General features: G+C 56.7%; 2 protein-coding genes across 5 annotated transcripts in view; both read right to left on the bottom strand.

Annotated features, from left to right (window-relative positions):
• ZNF385C (zinc finger protein 385C) overlaps positions 1–25,873 on the bottom strand; it is a 59,270-nt gene that overhangs the window by 9,616 nt on the left and 23,781 nt on the right. For 3 of the 4 annotated variants that reach the window (XM_041721561.2, XM_030256249.4, XM_041721562.2), the window contains one exon: positions 2,887–3,029. In XM_041721561.2, coding sequence (XP_041577495.2) covers positions 2,887–3,029 — 143 coding nt within the window. Of the gene's footprint in view, positions 1–2,886; positions 3,030–19,847; positions 20,023–25,873 lie in introns of those variants that run through there. The other variant, XM_072919042.1, reaches the window with a different exon arrangement.
• Positions 7,149–12,914, bottom strand: C27H17orf113 (chromosome 27 C17orf113 homolog). Its single transcript, XM_030256248.4, has 3 exons — positions 12,565–12,914; positions 10,312–10,936; positions 7,149–9,360 (listed from the first exon to the last, which is right to left on the bottom strand). Exons 2-3 carry the CDS (start codon positions 10,828–10,830, stop codon positions 7,828–7,830), a joined length of 2,052 nt encoding a protein of 683 aa, XP_030112108.4. The 5' UTR covers positions 10,831–10,936; positions 12,565–12,914; the 3' UTR covers positions 7,149–7,827.

Genomic DNA, 25,873 nt, shown 5'->3' with positions numbered 1-25,873 from the left:
ACCTGCTAGTGAAGCCAGGGGCAGCAGGGCCACATCTGAGCCTCAACTACACAGTGGTGGTGCTGAACAGTCCCAGTACAGGGTCTTCTCATCCTCCTGGGGTTATGCCAGGGTGATGGCACCAACCTGGGTCTTTCCACCCGCTGTGCTTTTGCCAAGTCCAGCCTGCTCCACCCTGTGGCACAGCAAGGAGTTGTGTCCACCAGAGCAGCCGCTCCTGCTCTGGGCAGGCCCAGGGCTCGCGAGCTCCCAGGGGCTGGGCTGGCCAGCACACTCAGACCTGGCTCCTCACCCCAGCCCAGGCACCCCAGCCAAGGCACGTGTGCCACTGCTGCTCCTCCTGTCCCAAAGCGAACACAAGCAGTGTCTCCAGCTGCCCACCCTCACAGGAGCTCACACGGTCCCAGGTGCTTTGCCAGAGCCCAGCCCAGCTCCAGCCCACACTAAGCATATCTGAAGCGTGATGCCACCTGAGACCCCTTGTGCTTCTCCCCGAAAACAAACACAAACATCCCTTTATCCCCCCCTGCTGCATGCCCTCGCAGCTCTCTCAGATATGGAAAAGCCCCCCCAGCTCCCACGGGGCTGGCGGGGGCTGTGCTGCAGCCATACCCACCAGTGCCTGCAGCCAGGGATTGAGGCTCTTCCTGGAGGTTTCCAAAAGAATGGAGCCGGTAACAGAGGTGGCTTTGGGCACCGCAGTCTTTGGGAATAAAGATCCTGGCTTTATAGTCAATTCATATTGACTCATGTTACTTTATTTATCCCTGGATGTTCCTGCAGATATAAATAGCGATCCCTGTGCCCAGCTCCCTGCGGCCGCCGAAGTCAGGGGCAGGAATTCACAGGGATGCAGCATCCCTTCAGATCGTCTCTGCTGACTGAGTTTTACAAGGCGCTGCTGGGTCCTGGGGATTTGCAACATCCCAAGCTAAGGGAAGGGTCTTTGGAGCAAGGAACGTGCCTCTAGTGCTGTTAGGGGTTTTTTCCCCTGGTTGTTGCTCGAAGTGACAGGAGGCAGCTTGGAAAGGTTTTGTTGGCTCCAGAGTAAAACATCTGCTGGGTTCATGGGAGCCCTGTGACCTGCTTGGAGTGCAGAGTGTTCTGCTGGGCAGTGCAAACAGCTCCTGCTCTGCAGGGCACTGCTGAGCCCTCACAGCATCACCAGCGATGCAGGGCACGAAGGGGAACCCCCAGATCCTGCTGCAGAGCAGCTGCAATGTGGCAGCGACCTCAGCAAGGGGCAGACCCTGACTGCTCCATCCCTCTCTCCTCACTGAGGCTCAAGTGGAGCCTGGCTCAGGACACAGGGATGTTCCAGCCCTACATCCTGAGGGATGGAGCCCCTGCTCTGGCTCCTCCAGAGCTGCCAGACAGCTAAGGCTGCAGGGATGCTCCAGCCCTTCATCCTGTGGGAGGGAAGCTCTGCTCTGGCTGCTCCAGAGCCACCTGGCACACCCTGAACCTCACCCAGCCTCCTTCAGCCACATCTCCAGCACACACACTGCCCAAAGGGCAGCTCCTGCCCCCGGACCATCAGCCAGCAGCACACACCGGGCTCAGGTCTGAGCTCAGAGCGGCTGGCTCCAGGTGCCCAGATGGCTGGGACAGCCTCCCTGGCATCTCTGTCTGTGTCTGACCCATCCTCTGTGGCAGAAGCCCACATGGAGCACAGCAGCCGTGTGACACTGCGTGGCTCCAGCAAGTACCACATTCATTTTCCAAATTACTGATTTTTTTAAAGCAACAACCGTGGGTGAACACGCACTGAGGCAGTGGCAGGTGGGAGCCAAGAGAAGAGGACAACAGGCGTTGGGTCAAGTTCACTCCTGACTCCAGTGACTAAAAAAAGAGTCCAGACAAAAAGCAGGAACTACAATGGCATCAAAACCCCTCCTGTCCTGTGTTCCAGCTCATTAGCCCGGGGAGAGGCTGGGCTGGGGCTTCAAAAGAGCTTAAAGGACTCAGACGCCTGAATCCCATTCAAGAGCAACAGGAATCCTGCGTCTAATTTCTGAACTGTCTGTGAGGATCTCAGCGATAATTTGCACCTTCTGAGCACGTTTAAGCTCAAAGCCACTCACAAAAGGCCAGTGAGCAGGGAGGGGGCTCGGGAAAGTTTAATTTCCAGGCTCATGAGAGAAAACAACGGGCACTGACTGAACCCCTGAGCCTGGCATGAAGTGCAGCAGGGCAGAGATGGGGAGCAGCCCCCGGGCCCACTGCCCTTCCCAGAGCACAGCCTCCCACACAACATTTCTAGGCAGCACCCAGGGGTTACAGAGACCCCCACGGGGCTGGGAGCAGCCTGGGGGAGCGGTGCAGCATAGGGAGAAAACCATTTCACCCCGACACGGTGGTGAGTCCTTGGTCACATCCATGGCATTTAACTGTCTCATGGAACATCTCTAAAGATGTGTGTCATTGCCCACTCCAGGCACCTGGCTTGGTAGTCCTAGGTCAGGGACCTGGAGCCCAAATGGGAACAGCCCCCCAGCACTCTGACTCCCCCAATATCCATGGCACCATTCCTCATATCTGTAGCACATTCTCTCTCATTCTTTTCTTTTCCTTATTTAATTTTCAACTAATGAACTCCTCTCCAGAGCTACTTTATTACTATTGATTCCAGGGGCAAAATCCAATTGATCTTGGTTAAAATGAACCATGTTTTTAATTCTGGTACTGACAGGCGCTGGCTTGGCAGGAACCTCTCCGAGCTAAGGGCAAAATGGGCATGTTGAACTGGCATCCAGCAGCCAAAGACCTCAGGAATTAAACCAGAAACTACCTGGTAGGGTTTTAGGAGTGGTGCCATGCAGAGGATGGACTGCTGCAGGGGAGGAGGGATCTAGCAGCCAATGCCCATCCTCCCTGGGGACTCACCGTGTTGAAGTTGGGGAAGAGGTTGAGCGGCGATGTCCCGTTGAGCCTGAAGGTCAGAAAGTGCTTGATGTCCAAGGGGGGATGAAGAGGCCGGCCAGGGATGGGCAACGATGCTAAGAGGGGGCTGCTGTGTCCGGAGGGACCTGGGCAGGCAGAGGGAGAGAGCAGAGTTAGCACTGGGGATCCCTGCTCGCAGCAGGAGGACAGAGCACACCAGACACAGCACCTGGGGACATCTGCCATGGACTATAGAATCCTCCCAAAGAGCAGCCCCAGCCCAGGGTGGCTCTGGGCACCTCTTTGCCTTCCAGGCTCCAAACCAGCACTCCAGTTTGAAGCTGGATGCAGTCACCTCCACATCACAGCGTGGGCACCTGGAGGAGTCCAAAGCCTCAAAAGGTGCCCAAACCTCCCCCAGGGAAGCAGCTCTTCCCCTGGGCTCTCCCACGGAGCCCCACAGCCCTGGGCTCCCCCACACCAGCACCCCCAGGGCTCCTCACCGGGGCTGGTGAGGTTTTGGCTGGGGGCAGAGGATGAGCTGCCCCCACTCCTGCGGCACAGCCGCCGCTCCCCGTCCCCCGCAAATGAACCACGCGCTCCAGCATGAGATTTAAAAATAGCCCAGAGTTATTAATAATGTTCTGTTTCAATGAAAACACCCGTGGGACACGGGAGGAGGGAAGGAAGGCCAAGCAGAGACCTGTCTCCAGCCTGCTCCCCATCCCCACTCGGACTCATCACACATGATGAGCACAGGAAAGCATCCTGCAAGTGGCAGAGGGAGATCCTGCCCAGCTCTGGGAGCAAGGAGGGGAGAAAGCTAAAATAAAAATTAAAAAAATGAACTACTCAAACACAATAAATAAGAAACTATTACAGCGTGCAGTGAGTCAGAAGAGCCCATTCACATCCCACATGGCTTCACAACCGCTCCAACCCACCCAAAGCCCCGTCCCTTTTCCTGCAGCAAGGACAAAGTCAATGTTCCTCAGTCCTTTGGATTTTTTTGAGGTTTGGGCTCTTTTCCACCTGAAAGGCATCATGAATCCCTTGACCCAGCACAGCACAACCCCATCTCACCACCTCCCTGGAGCTGAGAATACTCTTGTGGGAGGCTGACTGGCCAGTCCCCACTCCCACAGCAGAAACACTCTCCACCAGCACCTCTTGTGGCAGCCCCGAGCCTGAGCCCCCTCCAGCCCCACACCCTGACACCAGCTATGCAGAACGAGGATCCCGGGCTGGTGCTGCTCCTCACGCTGCTCCACACCCGATCCTGCCTGGTGCAGGATGCGAGACACGCATCTGAAATTCAAAGTTTGAGAGATTCCCTGGATTTGAGCAGCGAGCGCTCGTCGCCAGCCCCACGGGCACCAACGACCTCTTTCTGGGCGAGCGCACGCGAGGCTCTGCCACGGCGCCGGAGCCATCCCCAAGCCAGGCCTGACTCCAGGGAGGAATTACAGTTCGCTTCATCGGGCGTGCACTGATCGAGTTAATTCCAGAGTTGCCCAGAAGGGAAATCTGCGAAACCGCTTAAAAATAAATAAATAACATTACAGCAGCAGCGAGCGGGACTGGGTGAGGGGCGCATAATTAACCTTCTGAGGCGTGAAACAGCGTTTCTACATCAAATAATTTGAGATGGCTGGGCTGGCGCCAGAGGAGCTGCCCTGGGACCCCCCAGCACACGCAGCCGGGGCCCCACGCGAGAGCAGCGAAGGCATTTGGGGCTCAGTCATGAGGGGTGCCACTTGTCACAGCCAGTGAAATTTGTATGGACTGCACTGGCCTTGAAAACATAAAATATACATACATATATATATGTATGTATGTATTTTATAATTAATATATATTTATACATTTAATATATTTTATATATATATAAAATATATATTTTATTTATATTAAAATATATTTATATATATATGTATATATACATATTTAAAAATATAAAAAATATATATGGGAGGAACAAGAGGTGGGTGATCACCTTATCCCCAAAATCAGTGACTACAAGAAGGGATGCTGCAGCTCAGCTAATGCTTGGGCTGAAGGGTTCACTCCCTGGGGAGCAGCTCCTGCACTGGGCAGGCACAGGATGAGTGCTGAGGGGACACGGACTCCCAGGATCAGCCACCACCTGCAGCAGCTGCTGCCCACCAATGGTACAGAGAAGATACGCCAACCTCTTTGGCACATCCTTGAGCTCAAATTTGTGGATTAAACACATTTCTAGACTGGGATAAACCAGGCAGTTAGAGAGAGCTCAGAAACCCCTGTGAGACCCTGCAGATGGGCAGGTCTTTTCTCACTTGGCTTTGTCCCTGAAGCAGACAAGACCACAAGGAGCAGAAAGAGGGCTCAGGCCACCCCAGTGAAGCTCCCAGCATGTCACAACACCCTTTGGGGCACCCACAGGATGCTCTTGGGGCACCTTTCCAAGGTTACAGGGCCATGGCATTGTGGGTCCTGCCTTACCTTTGCTGCAGGGCAGATTCCAGCAGCAGCTGAGGGCAGTATTTTTAGGTATTAATTAGCCACTCAATTAAGGAGATTTGCTTTTGGGAGAGTGGCAGGGCCCCAGGTCTGTATAGAATGACACGACCTTAGGCAAGGTGACAGGCATGGCCAGCAGCAGGTGGGGCTGTGCTGGGTGAACAAGCCCCCAGTGGTTCAGCTTTTTGTCACAGCTCCTGCCCTGTCTCCCCTCCCTTGGGCAGAGCAGCCCCCACCTCCACAGCGAATGCTGCTGCTCTGGCACTGCTGGTCCTCCCGGACAGGACATGCTCCAGGCTCAGCAGAGCATTCCAAGGGGCTGCTACAAGGAGAGGAGCACAGGAACCATGTGCTCCTGGCGTGAGCACCTGTTGCAGTTTGAGGGGGGTGTCTCTGTGCCACCCCCAGCCCACAGGTACGGTCCAGGCCTGACCAAGAGATGTCAAAGCCACAATGCCCCTGAGGTGGTGCTGCGTGTCCCCTGCTCGGGGCTCAGCCACAGACATCAGACCCCGCACATTCTCCACCTGGGGTCAGCCCCTTCCCAGCCCTCTGGAGCTCAGCCCGGTTCCTGTCCCACAGACAAGTGACTTTTGTAGGGATCCCTTGGAATTTAAAGGAATTTCCAGCCCTACAGTTAACCAAACTCACCCAAACTGTGTCTGGCTGTCGCCCCCAGCCTGTCCCCCACCCCTCCACCCTTCACAGCCACCGGACACACACCTGCAGCAGGTTTTTCTCCTGGTCCCTGTGAGGCAGAGCAGAGCAACTGCTGTGCTCTGTCACCTGCCTGTGTGAACCTCCCCGAGCTGCCTGTGCAGCGGCGGGGCCAGCACTGCAGGTTCGCACACCAACACGAGTCTGCCAGGACCCATCTCCGCAGACGCCGCTGCCTCAGGAGCATCTGGCGCAGAGTCTGCCCAGGCCAGATGGAGAAGGAGCTGTTTATTCACACGGAGGCTCCCTCCTGGCTCGGGAGATGTTCTCAGCAATTTTTGATGGTGTCTCTAAATCCTTAGGCAGGGCTTTAAAGCTTTTGTCTCTGGCCAAGCATGTTTCCAGGAGGCTCCCCAATGCCAAAGGCTGATGGCCAGAGAAGAGGAGCAACCCCCAGTCACAACGCTGGACCATGATGGCAGCACCAGTGCAGCCCCAGCACCTCTGGGATCCGGGCTAGTAACAAACAGATTGCACTGCACTGGATTCCCAGAGCAGCCAGACCTGGACTGTGGGGCAGCAGATCTGCTGCATCCTCCCATTTCCAGCTTTTGGCAGCCCCAGCAGAGGACCTGGTGCTCAGGAGTCAATTGAGATAATGCTTCATGCTGCTGTACTGGGTTTATTGCTGATTAGAATCTGTCTGAAGCGAAGGAAACCCTCCAAGTCAAAACCAGCAAAGCCCCATCACACTGGAACACACCAGCAGCACCCCAGCCCCGCTGGGACCACAGAGGCAGAGGGCCCCGAGCTCCTGGCTGCTGCAGGCACCAACAGCTCTGCCCACCTTGGGATAGAGAGTAACACCTCAGAGCAGAAATACAAGCTGAAAACCTCCACTTGGTCCCAAAAGCAGTTGTTGAAGGACTTTCTCCTAGACTACAGGTTGCCAAGCGCTCAGGGTGCAAAGGGAACTCAGGGAGGTGAGGATGTTTTGGAAAGAACAAGAATTAGCTATTGCTTGGTTTTGGACCCCTGCTCATAATTTATTCTGTCCTTGAAAAAAAAAAAAAAAAAGTCCTTTTAGATATCTTTACACTTTAAACTTTAGGAAAATTAAGATAGACCTTTTTAATATAGATATTTATATATGTATATTTTTATATATATACACACATACACATATGTACACAATGATGCATTTAAAGTTACTATTTCCTCAGCCATTACAATATCATTCCCTAAATCTCTTGCTCTTGAAATGATCGTGACTTGATGCCACTACTAAAAATACCCTGTGCTGTGTGCAAGGAACACCAACACGACACCACCAGACATGTTGGGGTCGGCGCAGAGCTCGGAGGATGCGCTGCCTTTTCTGCATTCACTCTCCAGGCTCCAGAATAACAGAAATCCCTTATTTTTGCAGAGCATTAAGCAAAAGCTGCTGGGTATCTTTGTGCAAAGGCAATGTGACATTTGAGCGCAAGAGCTTTGCCTTCATCTCCCTAAAACAAAATAATGACAAACCCCTGGAAAAAAACTCATTGCAATTTGGGATCTCAGGTGGCCCCAGGATTCTGAGTGATTCAAACAGAGGTTTGGGACATGAGGGAGGGGTGGTCATGGCACCAGCATGGCTTTGCAAAGGATCCTGTTTTCTCTTCCCGGCACAGAGCAGGTCACCACCACTGCGGCTGCCCAGCAGGGACCAGTGATGTGGAAAGGCGGCACTGGGCTGGCCCTGGGGGCTGCCCGCAGGCCCCGGCTCCTCACCAGCCACGCTCACTTCACCTGCGCCACGATGAACCCAGACTCCCTCATGCTCTCATAGTACTCGATGGCCAGCGCAAAGTTGAACTCGCCGATGGCTGGCCCATCGATGGCGATCTTCATGAGGTCAGAGAGCCCCTCGTCCTCGGCAAGGCGCGAGCGGCCGCGCTTCAGCAGCTCCCGGCCACGGCTGATCTTCTCGGCAAGGGCCGAGCCCAGTGGCAAGGCCAGGGCAATAGCTGCCAGGACTGCAAAGTCTGGGAAGAGTTCATGCATCTCAGAGCTGCTGTAGACCAGCTTGACACAGAGGTCCTTGAAGGAGAGCTGGCTGAGGCTGAAGACGATGCGCTTGAAGAGGGGAAAGTCGCTCAGGGCCCTCTCGCTCACCACCACCCGTGAGTACACCTGCAGCAGGAAATTCAGCTCGCTGACCCCATAGCTGCCAATGTCCTCCAGAGACTGGGGGTAGCACTTGGGGTTGAAGATGGCAGAGAAGGAGCTGATGGCCTCCAGGACGCTGCTGGGGAACCTGTCCAGCAGGTTGCCCCGCACCCTCTCCAGGTAGCTGTCCTTCAGGTGCTCAAAGTGTTTCAGGTGCACTTGGGAGCAGTTGGCCAGCTCAACACCCTTGTAGTAGAGGCGGCTCTCGCCCTCCCGGCCGTCCTGCGGGTGCTTGTTCATCTCGCTGAGGAACTCCCGGAGGTTCTGGCCACTGGTGCTCTGCTGGGCCTGCAGAGTGGTGGCTGTGGCTGAGACTATGGGCTTCAAGATGGAGAGGTCGAAGTCCTCGATCTGGAAAAAACGACTGAGCTTCTGGAAGATGGGGAGAACATCCAGGAGGATCTTGGTGAAGGCCACAAACTGGAACTTCTTGAGCTCTTCGCAGAGGCCACGGGCCACGGGTGAGCGCTCCACCTCACTCTCCAGCAGCAGCACCAGTGTGGGCCACGAGGAGTCGATGGCTTCTACAGCTGGGAAGATAGAAGTCCAATGGATGGCTTTGGGGCTCCCGAGATCTATCTCACAGAGGTCCAGGACTCTCCGCAGCTCCTGCAGGCTATCACCTTCTCCCTGGAAGCTGGAGTAGAGCCTATACACAGCATCCACGGTGGTCTCGTACTTCTGGAGGTACTCAATGGTGCTGATGCTCTCGGCCAGCAGCAGGGAGGTGCCATGGGACAGGCAGTGCACCTCAGTGAGGAGCGGGCAGAGCGAGGCCAGCGCCGTCCCCACCCCGCTCAGCTGCTCGGCCACCAGCGAGGCACTGCCAGCGCTGAGCCAGGTGAGCTTCATGGTGGGGATGCCGAAGGAGCGCATCACCTCACCCACCTTGCCTGCCACAGCGGAGGCCTCCCCGGCAGGCAGCTCGAAGCTGCCCAGGAAGGTGGTGGAGGTCTGCCCACTGCAGGGGGAGACAGTGGTGGTGAACATGGCGAGGCTGCGGTGCTCCAGGACATCCACTGTCTCGTCCACCACCAGCCCAATGAATGGCGAGGCTTTGATCCTGTGCCTGTCCTCGTTGTGGAGGACTTTGGCAATGGCTGCCTGGGCCAGTTGAAGGAGGGGTGCAGGGAGGGAGAGAGAAACACAAATGAGATTCAGAGGCAGTGGGAGATGCGCAGCACTGGGCACAGAGTGAGCGGGTGGGCTCCCACCCACAGGCTCCCACAGGACATGAGCCCCAAGCCAGGGAAAAGCCCTTATGCTAACTACACACACAGGGGCTGGAAATAGCTTTCTTTTTCCCTAATAAGCTTTCTCCACCTGCTCCTGTTTGGCAGCTCAAGCACCATGGGAAGCTGCTGAGAGCTTTGGGGCTCCTGTCCTGAGCTTGGGATCAGACCCCCACAGATGCAACAGGACACAGCACCACCAGCAGCACTGACCCCTCAAGCCCCCAAAATCCCATTCCCAAGCCCCCACCTACGCTGGCAGTGAGGCAGGACACCAGGAACACACCGGGCCCCGTTCAACTCCAACAGTTCCACTTCACTGGCCCAGCAGGGGCAGGAGCAGCAGCAAAATAGCAACATTTTTTTCCATCTTTACTCATTTATTTACGCTCCCCCCATTTCAGGCAAACTCCCCAGTTCGGAGGGAAAACTTCCGCTGCAAGGATCACCACAGGCTAGGAAACCTAATTAGTGAGTTTAGTCTATCTGTAGCAAAATAAGGCTCTACACAGAGCTGAAAAGCCTGGCGAACAGCCAAGACTCACTAAAAATTTAATTTGATTTTAGCAGGCATTAAGTGTTCGTAAAATTCTGAAATCCCTCTTAAACTCTCCGGCTACTTGATCTTTCTGATCACTCAGTTTAGGGCAGAAGATGCAAAACCCTCAGTGCTCGTGTGTGCTAATTGAACTCCTGGGACAATTAGTTTTCATCCTGCAAAGCAGCCAGGCAGGCTCAGGGAGCTCCCGCAGGGCCGGTGGGTGCGGGCACCGTCCCTGCCCTGCGGCCACCCAGGGGCAGCCCCCCAGCCCCCCGTACACACCTGCATCTCCCTGACGCTGCCAGGGTGGTAGTACTCGCTGTGCTCCGAGGCCAGCAGCGCCTGGCACAGGTTGAACTTCTGGAAGTTGAGCAGGGAGGAGCACTTCTCATCCGGGATCTCCTCCTTGGCCATCCAGTAGACGGTGGTGAGGACGGCCACCTTCGCCGGGTTCACCTCCACCTTGATGAGCGAGCGCAGCTCGGGGTGGTCGTGGACGCGGGTCTCGAAGGCCAGCTGCTCCCGGTTCACCGCCAGCGCCTGGCGGTGCGCGCCGGAGGTGACGTGCCGCAGCAGCGCGTGGCGCTGGAAGTTGTCCGTGCCCACGGTAAAGGCGTTTTCTGCTTTACCGTGCTTGTTCTTCACCAGCGCCTGCCGACACTCTATGCAAAACATGAGTTTCCTCTCATAGTCAAACTCCAGCCAGGTAAATTCTTCCTTCCAGTGCTCATTGAAATAGCGTTTACACTTTTTATTGGAATTGGAAGTTTCCCCAGCTGGCTTTTTTCCTGGAGGCACCATACTGCTGTGGCTGGGAAATCAACTACAGTTGAACCGCACCGTGCCTTGAGGAGCAGCATGCACATTTAATTTAGTAAGAAGGTCTATTACCACTCTCCTGGTCCGACTGGAGATGAAAGAGACACAAGGGAAATGGGATTAGGGCCCTGCAAACCTCAGCCAGGGCTGGCTGTGGTGGCACAAGCGTCAGTGGCATGGTGACAGTGGTGCTGAGGGCAGGACAGGCTGTGCAACAGTCCCAGCACCACACGAGGGGATCCCATCAAGCACCTCATCGGCACCGCCAGAAGCTCTTGGTGTCACTGGTGGGAGCGGCGCACACACAGATGCTCCCATCAGCACAGGAACACCCACATGCTTCCCCTTGGAGCAGCCTTCCCCACTGTGCTGGCACTGGGAAGGTGAGGAAGGCTCAGCATTGGCTGAAACACCCAAAAAAGAGCATTCAGCACCCGCTGCTGGCAGCGAGTGCCAGGGCCCTGGAGCAGAACAAGGGTGACTGGGAGCTAGCTCACACACGCGTGCTTGTGTGCACACATGTGCTCTCAGTCCTGCCTGGCTTGTCCCTCTTGCAGGGAATTGCCGAAGCCATGGCAGGTCCCATGGCAGCAGAGCCATGCTTTGCACATTCAGTGGCATCCCAGTGTCCCTCCCAGGGGGTGACACACTGGATCCACTCCAGGCCAAGCTCCCAAATATCTACTGAGCTAGAGGCTGCAAAGCACTTAAGCATGTAACCAAACCAGGACTTGAAGGGTTTAAGCATTCACTTGATCTCTTCCCTATGCTTCAGGCCCACTCAGTCTGAACCCACATTTCTCCATGAACAAGACTGAAAATCCAAACTGAGCCTTGATAAAGGTGTTGGTGAGATGAGGGGGAAGAATCCAGCACTGCATGGGGAAGGGGGAGACCCAAAATGCAGAGGAAAAGGAAAGAACATAGACACTGAGCAGCAGGAAAACTGGGGAATACCATCAGTCCATGCGACTTGCTGAGACACTGATGAGGAACCTGGGGTTTTTCTGAAGATTAAGCCCCCAAACCATAGCCATTGAAGGGGGAAGAAGCCCTCACATTTCAGAGGTTAGAACACCATGACTTCCAGCACTGCGAAAGCCCATCCCCACAGAGCCAGTGCTGTCTGGTGCCCTGGACAGTGGTGGCAGGTGGCCTTGGAGTGACCTGCACCGAAGCCTGGCAGCGACCCCATCCATCGGGCGGGCACCGAGCTCCTGGCTGCAATGGCCCCAGGGGAGCATTCCTGTGCTCTTTGCCTGTCACTGACCCCATTCGCTCCCAAGCCATCCCCACAGCCCCCCCTGCACTTGCTCCAGCAGAAGCTGCTGCCTTGAAAAGAGAAGAAAAAAGAGCAGCAATTAGTGCGTGGGATGCACGAGGCCGGGGTTGGGATGGAGCCGTGGCACCTCTTCCCGCAGCGCCCATCCCGCAGCACCCGCGGGGCTCTGGCACCAGCCCAGCGCCCCTCACCGCTGCTGCCCGCGGGAGGAGCAGCCCTGCGCATCCCGCGGGACCCGGCAGCAGCTCGGGATGGGGGTCACACTCCGATCCCCCCCGCCGGGAAGTTTGGGCAGGATCAGGATTTCCTTGTGACAGGACAAGCCGCTGCCCTGACCCCTTGCCCCGCTCTCGCCGTGCCCCAGAGGGTGAGCGGAGAAGCCCCAGCGCCCAGCCCAGCGTGCCCACCGCGCTCACCCGCCCCTACATACGTACCATGGAAAGGCTGCCATAAGCTTTGGGCTGGGTGTGTGTGGGGGGCTTGCAAACTTCCCAGATTTTAAATAGGGAAAAATAAATTAAATAACCTAATTAAAAAAAAAAAAGACACCAAAACAAAACCAGAAAAACAAACCCAGCCAAGCAACGCAAAGCCAAAAATAAACCAAAAAAGCAGCGGGGCGTTCGGGCGGCGGCAGCACCCTCCGCCCCGCAGCCCCCGCGGGGCCGGGCCGCGGGAACAAAGCCTGCGGCGGCCGCCCGCGCTCAGCGGAGCCCGGGAGCCGCCATCTTGCTGCCAGGGCCGGTCCCTCACGGCTGCTCCCGGCGGCCCTCGGCGGCAGTGGCCACTAGCGGCGGCGGCACGGGCACGGCGGCCGGCGCGGGCACGGCGGCCGGGCCGCGGGGACAGCGGAGGGGGTGGCTGCACCGGGCCCTGCTGAGGGGGAGCCCACGGAGCCGTGCCCTGTGCCTGCCGCATGCCGGGAGCACAAGGAGCGATGGGCACCAGGAGCCCGGGGACTCCTGGCCTGGGTGTCTCAGGCAGCAGGGTGAGCTGCAGGAGTTTGCAGCCGGCCAGGACGGGTGTTTGTGGGTTTTGGATGTGTTCTGCAAAAAGAACTCCCCAACTGTGGACACGGAGTTTTGGCAGGATCCAAGTCCTTTAGGGAACGCCACAAGGTGTTCCTGCTTACCTATGCTCCTGGTCCATAGCTGCAGGGCTGGGGAAGAAACCCAGCTCCTTTTCCCCAGGGCTCCCTAACGAGCAGAGGGGTTCCTCATGTCCCCAAAAAGCTTTCTTATAGGAGTAAACGCAGGTGAAATTTAGAGCCTCTTGGCTACTTCCAGAAAGAGGATTTTGTGCCACCTTTGCTTTCCCTGAACAAGGCTCCTGAGAACACTGAAATCCCTACGGACACCAGTGTTCCGTGGGATCCCTGATGGGAACCCGGCTCCTTGCTTTCCAGCACATGTCCTGTGCCTGGGAGCTGAAGGATGCTCCCACCCAGACTTGCCCTTCTCCAGGTGTGAAGTTGGGCCATGAGGAGGGACGTGGCCCACTGGAATTCGCCTGGATTAGGAGCTGCATTGTACCTGGCTCCGGCTGGCTCTGCACCAGGGGGGTCTGGCGGCCCCCGGTTAATTCCTCTCTTTAGGCTCCTCCACATATCCCGGGGCAAGAGGCTCTTCCTGCGCTGGGGACATTCTTGCCGAAGTGTCAGCCCAGGGTTAATGAGAGCAGGAGGTGGTGAAACCGGAGCCGGCTCCTGGGGTGAAAACACACCCGATTTATTCTTGTGCTAATGCCTCGAGAAAAGAGGATTGAGCCTTTTTAATGAGTTTTTAGGCAGGAGCCTGCTGCATCCCCCGTCCCATTCCCTGGTTGCCAGCACCCAGAGCAGGACAGCAAAGGTCAGCGACCCCAGTTTAGCAGTGGCTAGATCCAAATCCAGTTCCCATGAGGACCCCTCCACGGAGGATTCCCCTGCAGTGGAATCCACGGGACCAGTGAACTCCGGACAAGAGCACCCTTGTTCTGCCTGCCCCATGCAAGAGGCAAGGCTCAAACCACTGACCCCTTCTCCCCTGCAAACCCATTCCTGCTGGAAGCCTCAAGCTGTAACACGAATTTTGGGCAGCATTTGCAGGATGTCCCTGACCCTGCCGAGCACTCTGCCCTCACATAGCTGCCGGATATCAGACGTCCTTCCTAAAGGAACTGGAGTGGAGATACTCCTGTTTACCTCCATGCAGCAGCCTTGGCTCGAGCCAATTGTTGCTATTTTTCCCGACTGTGCCATGCTGGGTGGGCAGGTGCCCGGAGCACCAGCACATCCATCATCCCCTCGGCTCGAGGGCGGCAGCAGCCATGAGCCACAGTTTCCATCTGAGTCCCAGTTTCCATTGGCATCCCACACCTCCAGCAGCCAGAGCAGACCCCACTGGGATGCTCCAGGCCAATCCCTGGCACCCCTTCCTGCACTCCAGCCCCACATCCATGGGGGGGCTCCCCGAGGGTTTCTTACTGCACCTATAAGAAGCTGAACAGAAGAGACCAAACCCAGCGATATTACCCCAAAAAATGTTTAAATTCCCGAGTCCAAAGATATTTATGAGATTTTGTTTCCATCCCTGCTCTAAGCCAGTCAGGCTCTGGGAAATGACGCACGCTCTTCCCGCAGGGAAGCGGAGGTGCTGGTGTTCCCAGAGCTGCTGACCCCAGGGAGCCCATCCCTGCTCAGCCCCCAGTTCTCCTGCCCACCCACCTTGCTGTGCCTGGCTCCACCAGCCCTCTCACCCCTGGCCATCACCGGGCACGGGTAGGAAAGACCCAGCACCCTGCAGGTCCCTGCTCACCCTCTGCACCCGAAACCCCAGCTGTGACAGCCCCCAAAATGAACTGGGAGAATGCAAGGGAGGGAGGACTCCTGGAGCTGCCCGGCTGCATCCCTCGCACCCGAAGGTGGTGACAGCTCAGTTCAATCTCTGCCGTGTGTGGCGGAGGGGGAAGGCTGCGAGGAGCCGCTGCCTCATGTGGGAGAGAGCACCCGGCACCGTGTCAGCTCAGCCAGATTAAAAATACTCCTGCAGCCCCCGGGCTGGTGCCTGGACGGGCGGATCTGGCAGGGACACGGCCTGCAGGATGTGCAGACACTGGAAGGGATGTGGGGAAGAGAAGGTGTTCCCACGCAGAGATGAGGATGGGACACACACTGGGGGACCCCAGTGTTTCCCAGCTGGGTCCCAGCTCTCCTGCAGTTCAGGGTACTCAGGGGGCTGTTTCTCCTTTGCTGGGGCTGCCCTTCCAGCACCACTGTGGGCACAAAGACTGGCTCCAGCACGCTCAGGTCCTTGTGGAGGGGCTTGGATGGGCAGTGGGTCATAGCTAGTGAACCATGGGGTGCTACTGGAGAAGAAGCCCCCAGCTTGGTGACACGGGATCCCCACACACACCCCACTGCCAGCTTGCAGGATGCAGCCTCGTGCCTCGTTCCCCTGCACAGCTTTGTCACAACCTTCAGCTGCGTGACTGCAGCTGGCAGGGAACAAGCCTTGAAATAAACTCAGATGACATTCCTGCAAACTCTGGACATGGCCACAACAGGATTACTGAGCTAGGCTGGGGAGCGGGGGGAGCATGCTCATCTCTCCCCGCCGGCAACCCCAGCTCTGGGCTGAGGCTCCTCTGAGCAGCAGCTGAGAAGGGCAAAGCCCTTTTGTCAAGGAGCAGAAGCAGGGACAGGGTGATCTCGCTCCCTGGGCTTCCTCCAGTCCATGCACCTGGTCCTTGGGAGGCAGCTTGGCTGCCTCTTTCTCCCCAAGAGCTGCAGGAAACTTCACCCCACAGCACTGATACCAAAATCAGCTGCTGAGGAGCAAAACTGGATATCAGTCTTGATCTATCAAGCATCTTTTCCTCTCTTGTCCACAAACATTGAGCCCAACTCCCTTTGGATTTTAATTCCCAACGCTCCCCATTTGCCAGGTAATGATCTGAAAAAAACCAGCATTTAGGAATGCCTCCTTCAGCAGAGATCCCAATCAGCCCAGTGTCTCCCGTGTCGTGCTGCCAGGCCAGTGCAGCCCAGCCAAGACCCCACCGACCTCTGCCACAAGTCCCGAGGGGCTCAGGGGGGATTTGGGCTCATCCTGACTGGAGGCAGCTGAAGGGAGGTGGCAAACACTGAACCCTGATCTGGGCTCCACAGCCCTGCCTGTCCCTCTGTGGGTGGTGGGGGACAGGCCAGGGTCCTCCCGAGAGACAGAGAGCTCAGGAGTGCACCAGAGCCCCCAGTCAGTTCAGCCTTTATTCTGGACACTGTTTAAATTGTAAAAATTGCAGCCAAGTCCAATTCATTACAGCCGAGGAACGGCTGACAGAAATGAAAAGGGAGAAAAGCTCCTCAGATTGATGCTTTCTCACCATTCCAGTGAAATAACCAATTTGGAACAAATTAGGGGCTCCCGTCTCCACCAGCCTTTTGAATTGCCTCCAAGCCAACGCACATTTTTCATAGTGCAGCATTTCTTCCATTAGCAGCGAAAATTAATGATTTCTATTATTGAAGCACCTGAAGGCAGGTGCCTCCCTCACACAGCCAGGGCTGGGCTGGCACAGAGCCCCCAGAGAGCCAAGAAAACCCACCAGAAGACAGCCAGGTTCGGAGAGGACAAGTGACATGGGCAGGGCCACCTGGTAGGTCAGTGGCAGAGCCAGGCTCCAGCCAGTGGCCATCCCTGCTGGGCTGTTCCTTCTCAGCAATGCCATCCCAGAAGTGCCAGAGCCCTGCACACAGACCACCATGGTGACCCCCAAACCACTGCATGTGCCAGTCCCCAAACCCCTAAGCAGTGAAACCATGGGGGCTTCAGCCAGTCCCAGAATTGCTTGGATAGGAGGAAAAGGGGAATTGCCCCAACGGCGCCCACCAAGTCAGACTTCAGCAGAGCAAGTCCTGGGGGACCAAGAGGGCTTTCAAACCCAAATCCACTCACATATTTCCCCTCTCAAGTTTTAGAGAGACCAAAGCCCTTTGTCTCCCCTTGCCAGCTCTCTGCTCCCAGCATTATTCCCTGAGCACAGCTCCCCAACAGCTGAAGCACACAACACCCCCTACAACCAGAGCTGCCCCACGGCCAGGATGGTCATGCCTAGGGTTTGGGAGATGACACACATCTGTCATTATTTTTAAATTAGATTTTTATTTCCTACCTCTAGTATTTCATTGTAATTTCCGCCACTCCTACCCAGGCCATGCTAATATAATCACTCTGGAGGAGAGTGGGAGCAGCCAGCCCACTCCTTCCAACATCCCGCTCAGGAAAGGCAAAAAAAAGCAATCTGCTAAATCCCCAGCCCCTGCAGTCATTACAAGCTCAGGGACATCAGGTGGGTGCTGAAACAAACCATCAAAGCCTCTGTGCCGCCAGCACCTGCCAGGAGCATCAGCACTGAGAAACTTCAAAAAAAAAGTTCACATTTGCTCAAAATACTTGTTAGCAGTTCATTACTGCAGCAAGGTGAGGCATAATTAAGAATGGGCTAAAGAGATTTGTAAATTATATCCTGGGCTTGATGCTGGAGACGCAGTGATATTTTTTAGCCCACATCATCCTGGAGGTCAAGATTACATGACAGCTTGGTCTAAAAATACTCTGAAGGGGAGGCTGAGGCTGTTGGAGGAGGTCAGAGCCCCCTGTTCCCCCCTGCCCAGTGTTGCTCAGGGCTGAAACCAAGGGACAGATGTGTCCCCCAGGACATTGCTTGGAGCAAGCCTCAGTAATAAAAACAACTGCTGCATTTACAGGGAAATCCACCCAAAACAAGCACAGGCAAAGCTCAGTCCCACCATCTGCCAAAGGAGCCCCAAAGCCAAACCCAGCAGCTCAGTGGGGCCAGGCTCCCCACACTGGCACCCCCAGAAGTCCCGAGAGGGCTGGAATCACCATGAAAGCACTATAACCACCACGTTCTTCCCCCTGGAGCAACATGGTCCTGGCATGGGGAATGTCAGTGAGACCAAGACATTGCGGGGTCAAAACTGAAGCTTTAGTGGCTATTCAATGTTTCCTCCATATCTGAGGCTACAGAGTGAAAAGCAAGCTCTGGGGCTGGACTTTAGTTTGTCTTTTAAGCCTGACAAGTACTCCAGATAAATATCCCGAGTAGTGTTACACGTTCCAGAGAGACAGGGAAAGACATTTCAGAGAAAAGATTGTGTTTCAAACTATTAGAAAAATTAAATTGATCCACAGGAGACAGCTGGGGCCAGCTTGATCCATGGGAGACAGGCACCCCAACATGGGCAGCTGACTGATGTGCCAGGCTAACAACATCCATGTTCCTGGCTTGGTCGCCCTCAGGCACCCACAAGCACATGTTATCAGAGGAAAATGAGTGCATGGCAGCCTGAGACGTGCCCGTGCCCACACAGATGTGCACAGCACACACACACACACACAGAGAAGCGGCACCGCTGCCCGCGGGGACGTGCCAGAGCCATCGCTGCCAGCAGCCAGGGGCCACGCTCCCTCCCCAGCACCTGCCGCAAAGTTAACGCTGATAATAAAACAAAACCACTGAAATTACCAGCCCGAATCCACACAAAACCAAGAACAGCGTCACGTTCTATTTGCTGCCGCTGCTCCGCTTCTCCAGTCCGTGCCAGCCAAGCCTGGCCACGGAGCTCCACCACTGGCCACGGAGCTCCACCGCTGGCCACGGAGCTCCACCGCTGGCCACCTGGCCACCCCCACAAGGACACTGCTGGTCGCTCTCCCCCAGCCCCATATCACACAAAAAGCATCGAGCGTTTGTGTCGCAGGTGCAGCAGAGACACAAGTTGGAGCTGACACCCAGACAAAGAGCAAGGGCAAAATCCAGCCCCGTCAGCACACAACCTTTTCCCTCCTCTTTTTGCAGCCCTGGGAGAAATCAATAAGATGCAGTGAGTCAAACTCAGCTTGAAGCCCGTAAGTAATTAGGATTAGCAGGCTGGGAGCCGAGGGAACAGGCTGCCTATGTGCTGGGCGGGGAGGGACCATTTTGTGGGTGTAGGGTACAGCCTCAGCTGATGCAAATAACACGAGCAGCTTTTTACCGGGGTTTTCAGGCAGAACGGCAATAAGGAATGGGAACGACATCATTTCTTAGAAGCAAGAAAATCTCAATAGGATAATTTGGGGTGCCAAGCCCTGCTGGGAACAGGATGGGGACCCCACAGGTGAATCAGTAGTTGAGTTTGATGCCGAGCCCATTCCCAGCCCCTCACTCTGAGCCCGGACTCCTTGAGTACCGCTTATTCCGGGGGTTCTTTCCCGGCATTAAATAACCCACCTCAGCGTTTCACTATTTAAAGTTAGTGGCCAAAATCGCAAAGTGGAGAAGAGACCCCCCCCACCCCCGAAACACACACACAGTCTGCGCAGAGCTACCAGCAAAATAAGAACCAATTCGGTGCGTTTCTGTGCATGAAGAACAGCTCGGACGCCGAAAAAGTGCCCTTTCCTCCAGCTGAAGGAACCGGCAGAAGACGGGAGCGCTCCAGCCGGGGCTGTGCGGGTAGCGGCAGCCCCGGGACCGCGGCGAGGCGATGCCCCGGTCCCCCTGCCCGCGAGCCCCTCCGGCCCCCCGAGCTCCGCAGCCGCCCCGGTCCCGCTGCACCCCCGGAGCGGCGACTCCGCCGGCAGCGAGCCGGGGGATGAAGGAGCGATGGAAGGGAGAGAGATGGAGGGCGACGGGGAGAGATGAGGCTGCGGGAAAGTTGCGTTTTACCCACCTAGAAGCATTTTGGATGCGGCTGCGTCGCCTCCGCGCTGCTGGTGCCTCCCGCTCGGCGGGCAGAGCTGCGGGCAGGGCCGGGCAGAGCTGCGGGCAGGGCCGGGCGGGCGCAGCCCCAGCCCCGCTCCCGCCGCCCCTCGCCCCGCGTCCGGCCCCGCCTCGGCCCCGCAGCAGCGCGGGGGGAGAAGCTGCCGGAGCTGCCGCTATCAGCGTGGAAATGGGCGGGGGGGACCGACCGGGCGCTCCCTCTCCCCGCACAGCCGCCCCCCAGCCGGGGCTGCCCGAATCCCGAAACTTGGGGCGAGGGGAGGGAACCTTCACCAGCTCCGCTGCACCCCCGGAGCGTCCCCTAAGGTGACCGCTTTGGGGTGACAGTGCCGAAATGTCCTTGTGGGTCTCCGCCGCCGGGTTTGGTCGGGGAGGAGAGACTCAGCGGCAGCCACCGAGCCCGACCCCCGGGAGAGGCTCACCGGCAGCGGGGAGCGGGTCCCTGCCTGGTGACCGCGGGTCCCGGCTCCCTTCAACCTCCCTTCAACCATGTCATCAGCTTGTGGGGTGACACGACTGGACACGGGCAGCCCGGCCCGAGTGGGGTGCTCATCTCAGCCCCCCGTGATTGGGGTTTGCATGAGCCTAGGGCCCACTGCCCTCCCCATCAGTTCATCAGCAAAGTTGGGCTCCTCATGGCAGCACCTTCTCTGTGCTGATTTTTGGTTTCTTCTCAAGAGGCGAGGCTCATTACTTGCCTACATTGCTGCCCTTTAAACAGGGAAATGAAAAACCTGCTTGTGAAAAGGGGAAACAATCACCTCCCCTGCCTCCCTGAATGGGAGACAAGAACAAGGAAGGAATTAAATATTTTTCTTGAGTCAAACAATACAAGGAGTTGGGCAGAAACCGCTGGGTCATAAGCAGAGTGAAAATGAATCTTTTAAACCATGAGATGCCCGAGTCCCTTCCCGTGTGCCACAGCCAGACTGGGCACTTTTGGGGTAAATTACAGAATTTTGGTGCACTGAAAAGCACTGAAGCCATCAGAGCCCCTCAGGGCGCTGCTGCTGGGCTACAGCACACCATGGGTCTTTCATGGACTTCACCTGGCACGGCTGGCACCGGGGCAGCGCTGGCAGAGCCCCGGACAGGGTGCTGCTGTCAGGGTCGTTAACAGCAGCAGTAAGTTTAGCCGGGGCACTCGCTAATCCGGGATTGACAGCTGGCCCCGCAGGCCTGGCCCGGCCTCCCGCAGGCTATTTAAACCCGGTATTAATTTGTTTAATGTCATCAGCAGTTTGGTGTTACTGCAAGGAGCATGGAGCAGAGGGAGCTAGAAATGTAAAGACTGGGAGGAGTAGGGGGCTCCTCCACCCCAGAACGATGGCGGTTCTCCTTTCCCCAGGGATAACCATGAGCAAGTCTGGCATCTCCTGACCTCCAGCCCCTCTGGCAAGGACCGGTGGGAGCAGCAAGGACCGGTGGGATGTGCAGCCCTGACTCCCACTGTATCCTTCATTTACAGCCAGCCCTGACCCAGCAATTCCCTCAATAAATCCTATCCCAGCTGTGGTTCATGCTGCATTTATTTATCCCAGCCAGGCGAGCAGGTCCTGGCCGGCATCGTCATGGCTGAAAGGGCTCGAGCTGGAGTGCCACGGAGGGGTGGGAGGGAGGAACGGGGTGTGGGATGCTGCACTTTGTGGTCGAGCCTTTGAGGCCAGCTGGAACGGAGGTTAATTGCAGGTGCTGATTACAGCCCCTGCCATTAACGCCTCCGGCCCTGCCAGCCCAGCCCAGCCCAGCGCATCACTGGAATTTCCCAGCTCTGCACTGTGGGTCCGTCCTGTGCATAACTTGCTATATTTGTCCATGTACCCCAGAGCTGGTGTGGGGCAGCAGCAGAACCTTTCCACAGGGTGCAGACCCACACCTCCCTCTCAGTGCTGCTACCAGCTGCCCCCATCCCAGGGAGCAAAGCCCGTGGCTGCAGCTCTCCACCACCTCCTCTGTGGGATGAAGCTGCTGAAGCTTCTACCCCAGAGTGGCTGAGAAAGGTGCCCAGGGGCCATCACAACCAGCTCCACCATCCCGTGGGAGGCCCTAAAAAACCCCAGAGCCAACACAGGGCAGGTGCCACAGCCCCTCGTGGTCACCACTTTCCAACGCACAGGTTGATACCCACACGGGGGACACTGATGGCTGAACACCCCAAGAGTGTGGGGATGGAAACAGAGAGTTTCTGGTGAAATGGCCCCAGGCCCCAGCCCTCAGCCTGCAGCTCATCACACCCATCCCGGGAGAGGCAAATCCCAAACACGCATCAAGCCGGGCTTGCTTGGGCAGGTCTGCTCGAATCCTGCCTGTGGCTTAAAGGACGAGGGAGGGCAGGGAGAAGGGGAGGCTGCTCAGGCTCAGCTGTGGCACCAATGTCACCACTTCGCTGGGTTCTTTGTGACAACAGACTCCAGGAACCACAACAGAGGGATTACTCTGAACCCTGCTGAGGGCAGTGTTCAATTTTTGCTGGCTGAGGGATGTCCAGGACTGGCTCTTCCCAGCCTTAGACTCCAGAGGCAGCCTGGCAAATAGTGACCAGAACTGGGCAATGAACACATCAATAAAGGAGGAGGGAGACAGGGATAAAAGATCAGCCAGAACTGGTCCCCTGCCCAAGTCTGCTGAGCCTTCCAGAGCCTTTCTGGCTGACTTTGTTCACCAAGGATTTAGGGTATAATTTGGGGGTGAAAGACGCCAGATAGGATCAGGACTGATACACCTGGAGGATGTGTATCGGTTTTCTTCTGCTCTGTAACTTGAGCCCCATCAGAAGCAGAAGGCTCCGGCTGAGGCAGCCGCCGGCGGTTCATCCCTGCCGGGCCAGGAAGGCAGGCGCTGACCTTTCCTGCTCCCGAGTTTGCTCAGGATTAAAGTAACATATTTTAAGGGCTGAATCCTCCTCCCCCAGGGGGCTTCCCACACAAAGAGAATGGGGTTTGTGGCTCACAGTCCCCCATGACCCCCCTGATAAACAGAGACTTGCCAAACTGCTGAGTTCACAGTGCCCACCCGGATCCATTCCTTTTTTTATTAATCCCCAGTTTTTAAATGAATCCTTCCTGCGGGTTTGTGCTTTTATGCATTTAAAAGGAGCAAACATGGGAGACTTGTGTCAGTGGAGGGGTCTGGCGACCCTGGGGGACACACACCCCCAGCTCTGACCCCCAAGGATGAGCCAAGGTGGGCAGGGCTTTGGTAGTGGGGCGATGTGCTGTGCCTCCCTCCTTCATCATCTTTCCCAGAGAGGCTAATTACAAAGGCATCCAGGACATGTCTGTGAATAGGGTGGAGAAACTGGATGACCTAAAAATATTTAATTATCAAGAAAAGGGGTGGAAATTACACCTGGAAATAGTTTCAGAGAGAGAGTGTAAGATTTTCCATCTAATTGACGTGGGCCCTCCTGGGAGGGGCAGGGCAGAGGGTTCCACCTTGCCACCACACTTGGGTTCCCCCTAGGCCAGTGCAGATTTCCTGGGGGACCACAGGGCACAGATGGAGTCAGCTAGGGTTTGGCATGGAAACCAACTACCCAAAATCTTTTGGACACTTAATTAGCATGAGGTGATGCTGTCTCTGGTCTTGCCCATCAGGTTCCTGCTTAGCTTTGACCCCTCAGGAGCTGCTGGTGCCCAGGGAGCTCATCTGGGCAAACGCTCTGGTGCCACAGCTCAGAGCACACCGAGACACTCCGGCTGGCACAGCAATGGCCAAATAAATGCAACTGTTCCTCATAAATCTGTGGCTGCAGAAAATACCAGAGGTGAGCTGGAGCAGTGTTGTGGGCAAGCTGTCCAAAAGCAGCGGTAACTCAGAGGCATGAAAAAGGAACTGAATCTGAGGTGAGCAGGCAGTGCCTGCAGGCAGAGGCAGCACTGCTCCAACTGCTCCAGCAACTCCAACAGCTCCAACAGCTCCAACAGCTCCAACAGCTCCAACAGCTCCGACAGCAGAACTGGGGGCAGCCCAGGGAGGCTGCAGGGAAAGGCCATGGTCCTTGTGCTGGCAGAACACATGGCTGTGAACAGCAGTCCCTGACAGCCACCTCATCCACAGCTCTGCACCACTCTGCTCCCAGTGTCACCAGCTCTCCCAGTGTCACCAGGACCAGAGAGCAGGGCCCTGCATCCCCCTGGAGCCCCAGTTCCAGGCTGTGGGCATGGCTCCCAAAGCCAGAATCCCATTTTCTCCCTCTGCACACCCGCACTGACACCACGGGGTTATGGAAAGGAGAGCTCACTCCGGGAAAGAGGCAGAAGCATGACGAGGGGAGATCATCTCTTCAGAGAGAATTTTATATTGCTTACGACTTACTGTCTGGGAAAATAAAACAGTTTAAGCAGCCAACCCTAAATCACAGTGACAGCTCTACACTACCCACACCCCCCTCTCCTCCCCGTTCCCTGGCTCCAAAGCTCTCTCCTCCCGTGTCCCCAGGCCAGCAGCACACGCGTGTGCACACACACGCAGGACACGGCGGGCACGGAGAGCGGCCCGGGGCTGGAGGCCGGGGGGGATGAGCTGCGTTTCCATCACTGAGACGCGGACAAGTCACCTCCCCGTGGCTGTAACCCCTCTCCGGTTCCCCCCGTTCAGTCCCGGTGCTCTTCGGGACGGCGCCGGGGCACGACCGGCTCCATCCAGCGCCTCTAATGCCCTGCGACAGCCGGGGAGGGAGCGGGGAGCGGCGGGATGCAGCGGCGGGATGCAGCAGAGGGATGCAGCTGTGGGATGCAGTGGTGGGATGCAGCTGTGGGATGCAGCTGCGGGATGCAGCAGTGGGATGCAGTGGTGGGATGCAGCGGCGGGATGCAGCGGTGGGATGCAGCAGCGGGATGCAGCTGTGGGATGCAGCGGTGGGATGCAGCTGTGGGATGCAGCGGCGGGATGCAGCCGTGGGATGCAGCGGCGGGATGCAGCTGTGGGATGCAGCGGTGGGATGCAGCCGCGGGATGCAGCTGTGGGATGCAGCTGTGGGATGCAGCGGTGGGATGCAGCGGTGGGATGCAGTGGCGGGATGCAGCTGTGGGATGCAGCTGTGGGATGCAGCTGTGGGATGCAGCTGTGGGATGCAGCGGTGGGATGCAGCGGTGGGATGCAGTGGCGGGATGCAGTAGGATGCTCGCCTCTCTCCCGTGTCACAGCAGGACAGCGGCTGCCTCCTCCCGAGAACAGCAGAGCCCCCCGGGGGTGCCGAGGTCCCCCAGGGGATGTTCCAGACACAGCAGCCCCCAAGTGCTCGGGGGCAAAGCCAAACCCTCCAAACAGGGCTTTGGATCCGATGCGTGGGGCGGCCACAAGAGCCAGGAGCCCGACCCTAGAGCATCCCCATCCCCTCCCGAGGGGACATCAGCCCATCAGCCCTGCTCAGAGCTGCCCATGGAGCTCTGGAAAAGGCCCCTTCGGGCTCACAGCTCTGTCGGGACGGGGACAAGCTGGGGTGTGCTCACAGCTCAGCTGCTGCTTTGACCATTTTGTTCCCTACTTAAAATAAATGCCAGGTTTCCTCTTCCAAATCTACTGAGCTGATGATGCTACATGAGAAATTGTGAAATACTCCACGGCTACATGTTCCTCGTTGTTCTTAATCCGCTTCTAATTAATGTCACGTGTGCCTCAGCCCTGAGCTGAGTGGCCCTGAAACACTATTGAGGCGACTTGACAGCGAACCCACTGGAAGAACGTGACAGCGAAATCCGCGATTCAGGAGGAATGGCTCACAACTGCAGGGCTTAAAAATAACACGAGGCAACTTCCTACTGATTTTTTTTTTTTGGGGGAAAACTCGCCACTGCCAGCAGCACAGCCTCTGCCAGCACCACATCAGTGGCACCCTGACGCTCCCATGGCCCAGGCAGCCTCCACCAGCCCACACAAAGATGATACTTGATTTCTATTATCTGACCTTGATATATTTTGGCTAGATCTCTACATTTCTTGAGGCAAAACCCTTCCCTGGATGCAGCTGGAGGA

The sequence above is a fragment of the Taeniopygia guttata genome, chromosome 27 (assembly GCF_048771995.1).
Source record: "Taeniopygia guttata chromosome 27, bTaeGut7.mat, whole genome shotgun sequence".
NCBI lineage: Eukaryota > Metazoa > Chordata > Aves > Passeriformes > Estrildidae > Taeniopygia > Taeniopygia guttata.
The sequence above is the reverse complement of the archived record's forward strand: the minus strand, read 5'-3'. Positions and strand labels throughout refer to the sequence as shown.